Below are 14,304 nucleotides of genomic sequence, written 5' to 3'. Positions count from 1 at the left end.
GGGACTTGACTCCTCTGCCTGGGGTCTCCTTGGCATTCCCAAGCTCCTCGCCAGGCAGCACCTTACTCACCACCTTCCTCATTGCATTTGCCACCCGCTTCCGGGACAGGCCCTGGGCCTCTTCGCTTAGGCCTTCTGCTGTGGCAGCTCCCAGGCCGTTTATGGCGAGTGTGGGTGCAGGGCTCTTGGCTCTCTGGGAAGTCTCTGGGGGTATTGGGCTGGTGGGAGGCTGAGGACTCCTAGATGGGCCACTGCCTTCCTTTGAGCTGCGCTCTAGCTACAGTCATACAAATACAGGTAGACATTAGCATCACCCCTGCAGCCCTGCCCATCCCATGCAGAGGGAATAAGAAGGTGTGACCTCACGCCCTGGAACAGATCTCCCATTCATCTACGAAGCAACACATGGCTCCACGAGGCTACCCCAGGAAGCCCACTTTGCATCTTCCAGATAGGACAATTGCAGCTAAGAGTTTGGCTTCTTTCCCACAAAGCACAATCAGGTACTACTGTCACCTGCTGTCTATCCCCAGACTTGGCATGGACCTGTGAGATGCCGGCACAGAGGCCTATGAGGTGCTCTGGGGTTACTGGCTTTGTGTTAGGGCAGCAACCAACTCCCCATCTAGGCGAGCCCACTGCCTCACAGCCCAGACGCAGCAGAGATGGAGCATGGAGAGGGCAAACAGCCGAGTCCCACCTCCATTTCTACCACCAATCCCAGGCCTAACTCCAGGGCTTCCCGCCCTTTGTGGTCCTTGGTCCTTCCATCACCTGTTTTCCGGGCAGTCAGACCAAGAGCCTACCCATCCTGAAGGAAAAAATGATCAGGGAGCTCTTCCTGGCCCCAAGACATGCCAGGCCTCCTCCTCACAGCGTCCCTCATCTGTGGCCACTGTCTGCCCTTCACCTATGTTCTCAAGCACTGTGGAGCCCAGCAAGGGCCCAGGAAGCTTCCACTTCAGCCTGCTTTCTGCCAGTCTCTTTGCAGTTTTCCTCCTGCAAACCTCTCAAGGGATTGGCGACCCCCTAGCTCCCAGAGTGTGTGTATAGCCCACAAAGGATTAAGCACTCAAGCAGCCTCAGCTCCATTCTTCCCTGGAACAGACTGGTATACTCTAGCTGGTGCACCCACCCTTCCCCCACACACTGCTGCTAACTGTCTGGGTCCCAAGGGACTGTCACTGGAAGGCCAGGCTGGCTAATGGCAGGATAGAGTTTCCCATAAAGCCAGCCCCATTGCCTGAGGGGCGCAAGGGCAACCTGGGGTCTCCTTGTTGGCCAGGCAGAGCTCTGTCACCAGCTGAGCTGTGCGTGAGTCCTTGTTGCCCAAAACAATGATCTTGGTTCTAGAACACATATGGGCACTGGGCTCCGTGAAGGCCCACCTGCCCATGCTTGCTTGGATGCAGGAAGATGCTCACAGCAGGCACACCTGGGAGCTGCTGCCTCTGGATGCCACAAGGAGAAGTTGCTCCACCTTTTGAGCAGAGCTGAGCCAAGGGCCTTAATCTAGACCCTGGTTACAGGTTGGCTGTGCTGAAGGGATAGAGAGAGTAAGGGCTTGAAGGTGCCTCTTTCTCAACCTCTTAGGCCAAGAGTGCTCAATGGCATGCCAGGGCACTGCAGAGTTGGCCAGTGGCCCTACCCACTGGATCCTACACTCCTCCCCTCCCTCTTCTGGCTTTCCTCCCATCCCCCTTCCATCATTAAGGTGATGACGATGGGCCAGGTGAGGTGGCTCATGCCTGTAATCCTAGCACTTTGGGAGGCCAAGGCAGGGAGATTGCTTGAGCTCAGGAGTTCAACACCAGCCTGGGCAACATGGTGAAACTGTTTCTACAAAAAATACAAAAAGTAGCCAGGCTTGATGGTGTGTGCCTATAGTCCCAGCTACGCTACTCAGGAGGCTGAGGTGGGAGGATGGCTTGAGCCTGGGAGGCAGAGGTTGCAGTGAGCTGAGATGGCACCACTGCATTCCAGCCTGGGTGACAGAGTAAGACCCTGTCTCAAAAAAAAAAAGAAAGAAAATGATGACGATGATGACAATGATGATGGTAATTGGTAAGACTTACACAGTACTTACTATGGGCCATGGCACTCTTCCAAGCACTTTACATGTAGGTTTTGCAAAAAAATAAAATAAAATAAATTCTGGGCAACTCTGAGGCCTCTCCCTCACACACACACACACAACCCTTTCAAATCACAGGCTGGCTTTCCAGGATTGCTTGCAGATCAGGTGGAAGCCACAGTGCTTGGCTAATCAAATTGACCAAGGAAGTGCGGGGAGCCAGGACAGGCACCATCTGGGGTAATGAAGTAAGAATCTGTGTTGTGATCCAGCTCTGCCCCAGAGCCCTGGGCACTCCTGCCCCCTGTGCTACCAGCTGCCCTCTCCTAACTACACATCTCTAAACTTGGCTGTTCAGAAACTGATTCTCCTCTCTTGCCTTAGGAGAGTCCAGGTTTATTCAGGGTCTTTATCCCAATGCACTGGGGCTGGAGGCAGTGAGTAGCTGGAGCCTGCCTCCAGGTCACCTGCACCAAGCAGCTGACAGGGTCTTGGAAGAGACAGCAGTGACTGCAGCGAAGTCCCTCCATGCCTTTGCCTTGTGCCACCCAGAGCAGGCTGAAGAATCCCAACAGCTGAGCTCTCATTCGAAGCTCCCTGACCTAAGAGTTTGCCCACCCAAGCCTCTCCAGGCCCAAAGGGTTCAGGAAACCAGAACCAAAGGGAGGCAACTTAAGGGGATTGGGGAGAAGGTTAGGGGAGGTCCCCAAAGCACCTTGGCCATCTCCTTCACACACCTGAAGCTGGCATCACACACACCGTACTTTCTTCCCCTTTACTAGAATTCTCTCCAGCTGAGCCACACAGGAAGGGGCCCCCTGCAATCCCCACCTACTCCATGGAGCTGTCTCACAGGCTAGTCCAGGGCTAGCGGGTACAGGGGCAAACACACACACGCACACACACATGCACGCATGCACACACACACGCCCACACACACGCATGCGCGCACACATGCACACACGCAAGCACGCAGGCACGCACGCCTCGGAGAACTCAGGGATGCACTTACAGCCCCTTCCTCCTTGCCAGGAGAGCCAGGCTTTGGCAGAGTTTTGTCCTCCTCTTTAACCTGAGGGAGCAGATGAACAAGTCACTGGCAGGTCAAGGCTGGGAGACCCAGCACTAAAAGCACAGGGAGAGAACATTCAAGGGGCCTCCCTCACCCTAAGAGATGGAGCTCTTGAGTCTTTAGGAATACCGGGGCTAGGAGACCTGGGCAAGAGCTATCCTATCCTAGAATCAGAACTGTTCAGTGATGACTTCAAGAATGAAGAGTCTGTGGGGACAAAAGCCAAGTACCCTTGCCCTCAGCAACCAGCCACTTTGCCCACTTTGGGGGCTGTCTAAAGAGGTCCACCCACAGCACCATCGTGGCTTTGGTTACGTGGCGGATGGGAAGATCCAGCTAATTTAACTCATCCAAACTACAAGAGTCATCCCCAGCTCAGGCAAGAAGTGGTTTGAACAAAAAGCCCCTGATCTAGTGACTGAGGAGGTAAAAGTAACCCAGTGTGGGTACCTGTGGGCCAGCAGCTTTTAGAGTAGAGTGAAGGTTGGCCCCTATCGGGCTGGCTCTGGCTTGCTTCTTGATCCTGCACAATTCCCCCAGCTCAGCTGAGCTCTTGCTGGAGGCAGGGAGTGGGGCAGAGGCGGAGATTCAGGAGGCCAGATATTTTCTCAACCTCAGACCCACAAAACTGCCAACCACGCAGCCGAGGGAGGGAACCCTGAAGTTAGGGGTGGGGTATGGAGGAAGGAAAGATGCCTAAGCTCTGGACACTGTGGCCAGGGGTTTGTGCTGGAACCCAGGAGCTGGCTGGCCTGAGTCAGAGGGGAGGAGTGGAGTCGTGGAAACAGCAGATACCATCACACATCTGGAAAAAGGGCAGATGATGTGGAAGCTCTGAAGGCTCCTTCAGTTCAGAAACTGGCTCACAACCGACTCAGAGGGGCCAGGCCTCAAGTTTAAAAGAGTCTTCTCCTTTCCCCTCACCAGTATCTGTCCCTCCAAAAGCTCAGGCAGTCCTAGTGGATTTAATTTCTCCTCTTTCCCGTGTCACCTAGGACCACAGGAAAAAGACAGCCCTGTTACCAACCCTACCTGCTCCTCAGCGTGCCTCTCCTTCCCAGCACAATGTGGGTAGGAGCATGGCAAGAAGTACTTGATTCCTAAGGGAAAAAATCCTTAGAAACATCCAGAATCATTTACATGATCCACTTGGGGGGACTCTCCAATTTTAACCAGGGTCTATGGCTAATTTTGAGCTCAAATTAGCAGTGCCAGGGGCACTGGCTGGCGTGATGGCCGCTGCAGTTTTAAAGCTGCATCTTGTCCACAGAGCTATCTGCAACGGGCTCAATCTTCATAGTTAGCTCACAATGCCAAGGACGAGGGGAAATGGCAAATATTCACCAGAATGGAGCCTACTTCTTTAAGAATTGGAATCGGAGCAGAGAAAGGGAAGGGAGGGACTGGTGGACAGAGTGAGGAAGAGTGGCAGGGTCTAGGTCTGTGCCTGCTGCCCCCCACCAAGCCATCACTCCCCCACTTGTTGCCCCAGGGATCACACCATGCAGTAGTTCCGGGGCACACAGGTTAGTGGGAGGACAAGTGTTCGCAAACCACACAGACACACGCATTACTGCACGCAGTGCTGTTAACTTGGGTGCCGGGGTGGCCCAGATTCCAAGTCCACTCTGTGTTCTTCACCAGTTCCAAATCTGTCCTCCCTCCAGTGGCTCAAGTTTGGGACCCCAAATGTCTGGCCCAAGGTGTGGCATTGGGGAAAACACTGGGTGCCCCTCAAGTGTCTGAAACACTGGGCCCAGCTCTGAGCTCAGCTCTGGATTTAGCATCAGGCTGACTCACTGCTCCCTCCCCCACCAGAAGGGCTCTGGCTGTTGTAGGTCACTGCCCAGCTGGGGACTATGCACACGCATAAAGGCACACACACAGGCAGTCCCAAGTCTGCGGCCTGAATCACCCTCTGGACCCAGGTGGCCAACTGGCCTGACTCCCCACCCTTGGCCCCTTGTCCTCCTACCCACTGCAGCCCCCAGGATCAGGGAGACCCAGTTCCAGCGGTCCCTCCACAGCAGCCCACGTTCCAGGGGTGAGTCAAGGCAGCAGGGTGGTGGGAAGGGTGTGGAGGGGTTAACCCAGAGGGACACCAGCAGGACAAAAGGCAGCTCACCTTACCAGAGGTGGGGCATAGGGGAGGAGCACGACTCAGCGCAGGAGCCCATCCAGCCAGAATAGGGAGTTCACCAGCCCCTGTCATTCTCCCTGCCACCCCCAATTATACACACATGCCCCAGTCCATCTCTAGCTTCCAAAGCTCCCTCTCCCACAAGCCAGTCTCCTGTCTGCAGATACAACATGCCAAGCACACAGGAAAAACATAAAGATTTTAAAATCCAACTTTCCTTTTGCTCCCAGAAGGCGAACCTTGATGAAAAGGCCATGGCGCTGAAGGTAACCTGTACCCTGGGTCAGAGAAGAAATGAGGGGCAGGGTCTCTCAGTGTCTCAGAGTCTTCCTAAAGGCCAGAACCTGCCAGGATAAACGCTGTGGGCAACAAGGGGAAAGGAGGGATGGAGCGGAGGAGGAAGGATTACAAAACTCAAAAGGGCACTGGAGTAAGGAATAAAATATTAAAGGAAAATGAAGGAAAGTAGGCACAGAAGATAGCACTCCCTACTTTCGGAAGCTGTGTGCTTTGTTTTTATTTTTTAATTTTTATTTTTTGAGACGCAGTCTCACTCTGTAGCCCAGGCTGAAGTGCAATGGTGCCATCTCGGCGCACTGCAGCCTCTGCCTCCCGGGTTCAAGCGATTCTCCTGCCTCAGCCTCCCTGGCACCACCACGTCCAGCTAATTTTTGTACTTTTTAGTAGAGATGGGGGTTCACCATGTTGGCCAGACTAGTCTTGAACTCTTGACCTCAGGTGATCTACCCGCCTCGGCATCCTAAAGTGCTGGGATTACAGGTGTGAGCCGACGCGCCCAGCCAGAAGCTGTGTGCTTTGAATAAGCCACTTCCCCTCTCTGGGCCTCTCTGTAGAATTAGGGGCTAGTCTAGATAACGGCTCAAGGCCTCTCCATGTCTGGCACCTTAGGAGTCTATGTGGGGAGAGGCACTCAAACTCTATCTATTTATTTATTTATTGAGACAGAGTTTCGCTCTTGTTGCCCAGGCTGGAGTACAATGGCACGATCTCAGCTCACTGCAACCTCCGCCTCCCGGACTCAAGCGATTCTCCTGCCTCAGCCTCAGGAGTAGCTGGGATTACAGGTGCCTGCTACCATGCCCGGCTAATTTCTGTATTTTTAGTAGAGACGGGGTTTCTCCATGTTAGTCAGGCTGGTCTCGAACTCCTGACCTCAGGTGATCCACCTGCCTCAGCTTCCCAAAGTGCTGGGATTACAGGTGTGAGCCACCACGCCCGGCCGACACTCAAACCCTTAATACAGTTAACCAAAGCTGCGGGCCTGTGACCTAGGAGAGGAATTGAGGAATCTGCCTCAGGACTCCAGCGACTTTGCCTTCCATCTGTAACACACAATTACCTGGGGCAAGAGGCCTAGAGAACTGCAAAACTGTCCATCTATGGATTAGAAACCAGAGCTGGGCCTCTTGAAAAATCAAGTCAGAATTTGCCTCAGTCCAGGCAGAGGCTGCATCCAAAGAATCAGTACACGTCAGTGGAGTTTAATAACTGGTTCTTTTTTTTTTTTAAATTGAGACAGAGTCTCATCTCACTCTATCAACCAGGCTGGAGTACAGTGGCACAATCTTGCCTCACTGCAACCTCCACCTCCCGGGTTCATGCCATTCTCCTGCCTCAGCCTCTGGAGTAGCTGGGACTACAGGTGCCCGCCACCATGCCCAACTGATTTTTTGTATTTTTTTAGTAGAGACGGGGTTTCACCACGTGAGCCAGGATGGTCTTCATCTCCTGACCTCATGATCCACCTGCCTCGGCCTCCCAAAGTGCTCAGATTACAGAGGTGAGCCACCGCACCCGGCCAAGAAGTGGTTCATTCTTAAAACTGCTTATCATGAATGAATAGTTAAAAATTAGGAAATGCTTTGTTTCCAATTAATTATTTCTGTTTTGCTTTGTTGACTTCTGTTTTATTATTCAGTTAACGTGCTAGAGACTTTAAGTTTGTCTGTTGGTGTAATTTTAACTCATTTGATCTTTGATCTCTTGTTCAAGTTTTCCTACTTGTCCATAGAGGTCCCATCTGGCCCAGGCTGTGAGGACACTGGGCCATTTCCACCCAGGCCTGTTCCTCTGCATCAGCTGTTCCTATGAGCATCACTCTGAACACAGATGTGGGGCTCTCCCCAGAGGAAATTCTCTCTGTGGCTTTCATGCAGAATTGCCTAGACAGTTTTCCTCTCTTCCTCATCACTGAATTTGTTTAGGATCAAGAGCAAGTTATCCTGGAACTGGATTGTTTATAACCCAAAGGATAAATGCTTGAGGGGGTGGAGACCCCATTGTCCATGATGTGCTTGTTTCTCAATGCATGCCCATATCAAAACAAAACATCTCATGGGCTGGGCGTGGTGGCTCACACCTGTAATCCCAGAACTTTGGGAGGCTGAGCTGGGTGGATTGCTTGAGCTCAGGAGTTTGAGACCAGCCTGGGCAACACGGTGAAACCTTGTCTCTACCAAAAACACAAAAAATTAACTGGGCACGGTAGTGCACACCTGTGGTCCCAGGTACTGGGCAGGCTGAGGTGGGAGGATCGCTTGAGCATGGGAGGCAGAGGTTGTAGTGAGCAGAGATCGCAATACTGCATGCTCCAGCCTGGGTGACCGAGTGAGACCCCATCTCAAAAGAAAAAAAAAATATATATATATATATGTGTGTGTGTGTGTATATGTGTATATATGTGTATATATGTATATATGTGTATATATATGTGTATATATGTATATATGTGTGTATATATATATATTATGTATCCCATAAGTACATAAACCTACCATGTACCCACAAAAATTAAAAAAAAAGATCAAGTTACTGTTATCCAAGACAAAATGGGTAAGGAGCTCAGGCCCCAAAGATGGTGGCAGCACCTGTGCTGGGAACAAATGGCTCTCTGCAGCAAGGGTGTTTAGATCTAAGGCCTCTCTTCCTTGACTTGTTCTCTCTCTAGAGATTTCAGCCATTTCCAGCAACATGACTGAACATGGAGCACCTACAATGAGATGGGCCCTATACAAGGTATTGAACATTTATTTTCTAATGTAAATCTTACAACAATCTGAGGATTGGTGATATGGGAATTATTATTATTCCCATTTTATCGATGAGGGAAAAGATTCAGAAAGAGATTAAGTCACGAAATTAGTTAAGTGGGGGAACCCAGACTTGAACCCACACTGGTCTGCCTCCAAAGCCTGTGCTGCTTCCTTAGTGCCCACCTTTTCTGGTATGTTAGGCAGGCATCAGCCTTGGTAGCCAAATCTGGTTGATAAACTTCATCAGCATGGAGGTTCAGAAGATCTGGTCAAGCCAAAGCATGGATTGATAGTGTGTTTTACTAGTGTGCAACTTTCCAAATCGAGGTTTTGGACGTGCAAAAAGGGAGACCCCACCATGATTCTGCCACTCTGCAGCTCTACCCACCTCCTCCCTCTGTGGCACTTCTGAGGGACAGCAAGAGAGACTAACACTCACTGAACACTTACTATGAGCCAGGCACAGGGGAAGGCACTTCATACAGGTCTCCTCATTGAATCCTCGTAACAACCCACTTTCTAGATAAGGAAATCAAGAAGGTGAGTTGCCGAGAGCACTGCAACTATTAAGTGGCAGAGCTGGGAGCCCCAACCAGAACGGATCTTGGGGAGCTGTTTGTGCGTCTTTGTCATCCCTGGACTGTGATTCACCTCTGAGCAGAACTTACCCATCTTACTCATCATACTGTAGGCGCTTAATAAATGTTAGCTGCACGAGAGTGCTGGGACAGCGGTTCTTCGCACAAACCTCTTATTCCCATCTTATCTCTTCCCCAAATGTAAACTACAGAGAGCAACACTTGCCCATTCTGATTCCCAGGGACATGGTACAAACAAGGGAGGTATAATCTCTAAACCTGCTCACAATAAATACATAGTCAACTCAATGCCTGGGTTTGCGGGGAGGGCAAGGACACTGAAATTGCTTAGTAGCTCTTTGTGGAACAATAGCCACAAAATGCATCATCCTCTGGCCTAGCCATTCCATCTTCAGGAATGTATGTCCAGTGAGCTGACTTAAAGAAAGAAAGAGAAAGAAAAAAAATGCAAAGATTTTTATAGATGCACTCTATCTAACAGCTCCAAATTGGAAAGAGCCCAAATGCCTAGAATTAGGAAATGGTGGCCGGGCGCGGTGGCTCACGCTTGTAATCCCAGCACTTTGGGAGGCCGAGGCGGGCGGATCACGAGGTCAGGAGATCGAGACCACGGTGAAACCCCGTCTCTACTAAAAAATACAAAAAATTAGCCGGGCGCGGTGGCGGGCGCCTGTAGTCCCAGCTACTCGGAGGCTGAGGCAGGAGAATGGCATGAACCCGGGAAGCGGAGCTTGCAGTGAGCCGAGATTGCGCCACTGCACTCCAGCCCGGGCGACAGAGCGAGACTCTGTCTCAAAAAAAAAAAAAAAAAAAAGGAAATGGTTAGGTACAGCCCGTTGTTGTATTGCCATTTAAACTGACAAATGTGTGGACAATGTAACCATAAGGAAAGCTCCATATAAAATGACATCAATCAAAAAAACTGGAACCCAAATAGTATAAAAAGAGTGATCATAATAATCTCGTAAACTGTGTGAATTAGACACAATAGGAACACCTGGTATTTATTTTGTTATGTATTTGTTACTTACTGCTTATTTTTATTGTGAAGATGGCTAAATAGTCAATAAAAAAGAAAAAGCAAAGGAGATAATAGCTAGCAGCATTTTTTCTCAAAGAGGAGAAATCTAAGAAATGTGCTGAGGGGCTGTCAAGCCTCAGCCCCAGGAGGCTTCTGACACTCTGGGAGCAGCTGGGGTTTACCCTCCACTATGCCAGCAGAGCCTACGCGCCCTTAACCTGCACTCTCTGGGCCCCTCACAGGAGGGAATGGGGGCACAAATGCTCCTGGGAGAATAATGCCATGCCTCAGGCAGCCCCTCAGGCCTGGAATGCCCGGCCTGGACAAATGCTTTGAGGCCCAAGCATCCACGCCAGACATCTGCACACTGCAAGCCCCCAAGAGCAGCAGGTAACCCTCAAGAGAGTGCCCAGAGGAAGCCGAGACGTGGCTGGTGGCTGAGGTCACTTTCCCGCCTCGCCGCTTCTGACAGCACTCACACACGCAAGGCTTCTCCTTCTGAGGACCAAGAGGCAGGGCATTCTCCTCTCCTCCTTCTTTCCCATTCAGAGGCACAGAGGGCAGCTCCCAGGAGACTTCTTCCTCCCAGTACCAACCTAGCACCAACTTATCTAGGGATTGGGGCGAGGGAGGGTGGGAGGAACAAAGGAGAAGGGAAGAAATACTAGCATAATAGTAAAAAACAGTTGATCATTATTGAGCATTTGGTATGTGTCAGGCGCTGTGCTGAATCCCTCACATGAATCATCTCATTTGATCCTCACAACATCCCTCTGAAATAGATACTAGTGTGACTGTGTGACTGCTACTTTACAAATGAGCAAAAGGAGGCTCAGAAGGTCAGGTGACTTGCCCAAAGCCTCACAGCAGCAAGTGGCAGATCTGGGACTCATACTCAGGTCTCCTGCAAGAGACCTCCACTGCTCACTTTAAGGGATGGAGGCACGCCCTGCCCTCCATCTCCCCTGGTTCACCTGCACTGTTGTCCTTCTACATCAGCTGCCAGAACAGCAGCTTGGGAGGAAAGCAGGGGTTCCCAATGATGACCCGCCCCTCCACCCACCGACCTGAATATGCTTTACATGGAACTGCTTGAGAGGAAGGGAAGCTCTCTAAGGAATGAACTGAAGGCCATGCTGCCAGACAGCAGGGGAGGGGAAGATGAGCTTGGCAGGGACAACCTGGCCCTTGCGGTCCAGCCTCCAGCCAGAGCCCTCCCCAGCCCCAGGGCGGAACAGAAAGCAGCCGGGCACCCGCCTCACTGCAGGCCAGCCCAGAGGAAGCAGGTGCACTGGAATGGCTTCCTGCCGCAACTGCAGTTGCAGAAAGGTTTTGCTTTCCTCCTCCAACGACTGAACCTGCTGGAGGCCTCCCTTCCCTGGGGATGCTCACTGCCCCTCTGCAGGGCACTTTGCTGTCTGCTTGGATATCACTGTGCATGGCCCTGAATCTGTGACCTGGTGCTAGTGGCCCGGGGGTGGCTGGGAGAGAGTAATCTAGACCAGGAAGCACCCATCTCTCAGGGTGAGGAGCGCTCTCTGACCTCTCCCCCACCCCTGGGCATACTGCCCACACAACTCAGCCCTGGTGCCAGTTTGGGGGCTGAGGCAGGGCAGTCCTGAGCACAGAGAGATACAAGTGCTCACGGGCACATTTCAGGCTCCTGATGCACCTCCGCACCAGGCCAGCCCACATACTCTGCCAACTGCTGACACAACTGAAAACCTTACCCTTGGTGGCTGGGAGGGGTAGAGTCAGGGGAACGGAAAGGACTGGGGGCAGCTATGTCTCTCCTCACTTTCTTTTTTAAGGAACTTACTTACCTGGAGTAATCTCTACTAAAAAAGAGACTTAGGGCCAGTCAGAGCATCCCCAACACGCCATCTGTGCTCCTTGCAAGTGTCCTATGCACAGAAATGGAGGTGGCCATGCTAAGACTACTCTTGGGGACATCAAGAAGGGGTGCTCCCTGACAACTCCAATGACTATCCCCTCTCAAGGAGGAAGAGAGGAGAGAGCTGTACCAGCAACAAAGCAGAGACAAGACTACCGAAGACCTTGGCTGCTGGGGGGCTGGGGCTTTGGAAGAAAATAGCGTTCTAAGGAATGAACGCCAAAAAAGCACTAATGGTTGGTGGGGAAGGCGTGTCACAGCCTTGGGGGTGGATGCAACCCCAGGAAACTGAGGTTTGGAAGACAGTGCCCCTCCAAAACTCCTGAAGTCATGAGTCAGGCCCAGGATGCCCTGCTCCTAGCCACGGAGGGGTTTTGAGGCTTCCGGGGCTGGGTAACTAACTCCCTGCTTACCAAGAAGCTCGGAGAGCAGCCCCAAGGCCGCCCCACCCCTCTCCCCACCTACTTCAGCCACATCTGGGGAAATCACAAAAAGGTCCCTCCTTTCCTAAATGAGGAAATAGCATGAGGAGCCTGGGACATTTCCGGGGTGGGGGGTCAGAGGGACACTCACCCGCATGGCCTGGCCTGGAGCAGCCCAGAGAAAGGAGACTCCGCTCTGATGCTGCTCTGGCTCGGTTAGCAGCTCAAAATAGCACAGGCTGTGGCCCCGCCCAGTTCCCGCCCTCTCCCCGGCCCCTCCCGTCCCGAGCTGCCCAGCCCTGGTTGGAGCCAGTAGCCCGGAGGACTGCGGGTATCAGGTATGCCAGGAGGGAGAGGGTGATACAGCAGTGTGTGTGGAAGGGAAGGAGAAGGCTCTTAGGGTAAAGCCATTGGGGTGGGGGGCAGGCAGTGTTGGGGGGTTAGGGCAAGGACAGGGAGGGTGAGACTTGCTTATGGACACACACCCCAGCTCCGGGACAGCTGGGCTGATATGGCTTCTAAAAATAGCAGAGGAATTTGAGACCTGCAGCCCCCGGCCCCACAGGCCAAGCTTGAGACAAGCACATGTGCACTCACGTACATGTACATGTACACACACACACACACACACCAGCATGCACGAACATTCAATCAACACAGTGTTCTTGAGAACACCCAAATCACAGGCCTACCCTAGCCATCTAATTACTGCGGCAGAGGCCAAGACAGCCACTAACGTCACATCCAAGACAACACATGGGGCCCACTGCACACTGTGCCCAAACAGCAGCCGCAAAGCAGTCTTGTAAGGTCTGGCAGGAGCAGAGACCCACACAGGCAGGCCCACTTACTGCCCCACTGCCATCAGCACACGGGGGACATGCAGAGAATCAATTGCACTCTGTCTGTTTACATCCCTCTCCCCTCCACACATGCCAGGGACTGCACAGGCAGAGAGGAGGGTGGGGTGGGCCTCAGCCCTGCAGACAGAGGAAGTCATGGGTGTCTAGCCAATGAGTGACGGCTACCTGAGAAAAGCCAGTGTTTCTTGTGAAGAGAAATCCTGGCCTGGCTCTCCAGTTAGCACCATGGGATGCCTAGACCAGGACTAGGGACCCGCTGAGAGGCTGAAATGGGAGCTGGAGAACAGAATGGAAGGGGCCAAAAGACAGGGAGAGCAAGTCTCAGAAGCTGTCAGCTCTGCAGAAAAAAGGAAACAGTCATTGCCTCCCTCTTCCTCTTCAGGAAAAAAAAAAAAAAAATGGGGTGGGGGTGGTGCTAGGAAGCCCTGGTACAGAACCACCTCCCAACCAGTCTGGCATATACCCCATGCTTCTTGCCCCTGGCCAGCTCTAAGGGCCATTGGTTCTATAAATTGTCTGACTTTCTCCATGAAAAGATTGGTAAGCACTGCCAGAGAGGACGGAAACCCAGCCCTGCCTCCTACCTGCTATGCACTGTCCAAGTCTCACTGTCATACAGTCACATACACAGACTCTTAGGACACGGCGCTTGTGTCCTGCTCTCTAGGGAGTGGGATGTCTCCCCAGGGGAAGCATCTGGCCCTTCTGAAGCACGTGCAGTGTCACAGGTCTTCACATCTCCAGTGGCTACTTAGAACAATGGTGCCAGCCTCAGCTGCTCACTGAAATCCACTGGGGAACTTGAAAAAAATACTGATGCCTGGAGCCCACTCTTTCCCTCTCAGTTTCTGACATAATTGGTCTGGGAGCGGGGGCCTGGGCACTGGGATTTTTTTGTTTTTGTTTTTGTTTTTTTGAGATGGAGTCTCGCTCTGTCGCCCAGGCTGGAGTGCAGTGGTGCGATCTCGGCTCACTGCAAGCTCCGCCTCCCAGGTTCACGCCATTCTCCTGCCTCAGCCTCCCGAGTAGCTGGGACTACAGGCACCTGCCACCACGCCCGGCTAATTTTTTGTATTTTTAGTAGAGACGGGGTTTCACCGTGGTCTCAACCTCCTGACCTCGTGATCCGCCCGCCTCGGCCTCCCAAAGTGCTGGGATTACAGGTG

At 52.3% G+C, this 14,304-nt stretch overlaps 1 protein-coding gene across 12 annotated transcripts in view; it reads right to left on the bottom strand.

The window, feature by feature from the left end:
* Positions 1–14,304, bottom strand: part of MYO18A (myosin XVIIIA) — a 125,162-nt gene that overhangs the window by 54,806 nt on the left and 56,052 nt on the right. For 2 of the 12 annotated variants that reach the window (XM_063628631.1, XM_063628632.1), the window contains exon 1: positions 12,427–12,506. The exons of 9 other annotated variants lie outside the window; for them this stretch is intronic. In XM_063628631.1, coding sequence (XP_063484701.1) covers positions 12,427–12,432 — 6 coding nt within the window. In that variant the 5' untranslated portion in view covers positions 12,433–12,506. Of the gene's footprint in view, positions 1–12,426; positions 12,507–14,304 lie in introns of those variants that run through there. One more of the 12 variants, XM_063628638.1, reaches the window with a different exon arrangement.

The sequence above is a fragment of the Symphalangus syndactylus genome, chromosome 20 (assembly GCF_028878055.3).
Source record: "Symphalangus syndactylus isolate Jambi chromosome 20, NHGRI_mSymSyn1-v2.1_pri, whole genome shotgun sequence".
Lineage (NCBI taxonomy): Eukaryota > Metazoa > Chordata > Mammalia > Primates > Hylobatidae > Symphalangus > Symphalangus syndactylus.
Note: the sequence above shows the minus strand (reverse complement) of the source record. Positions and strands in the feature narration are given on the sequence as shown.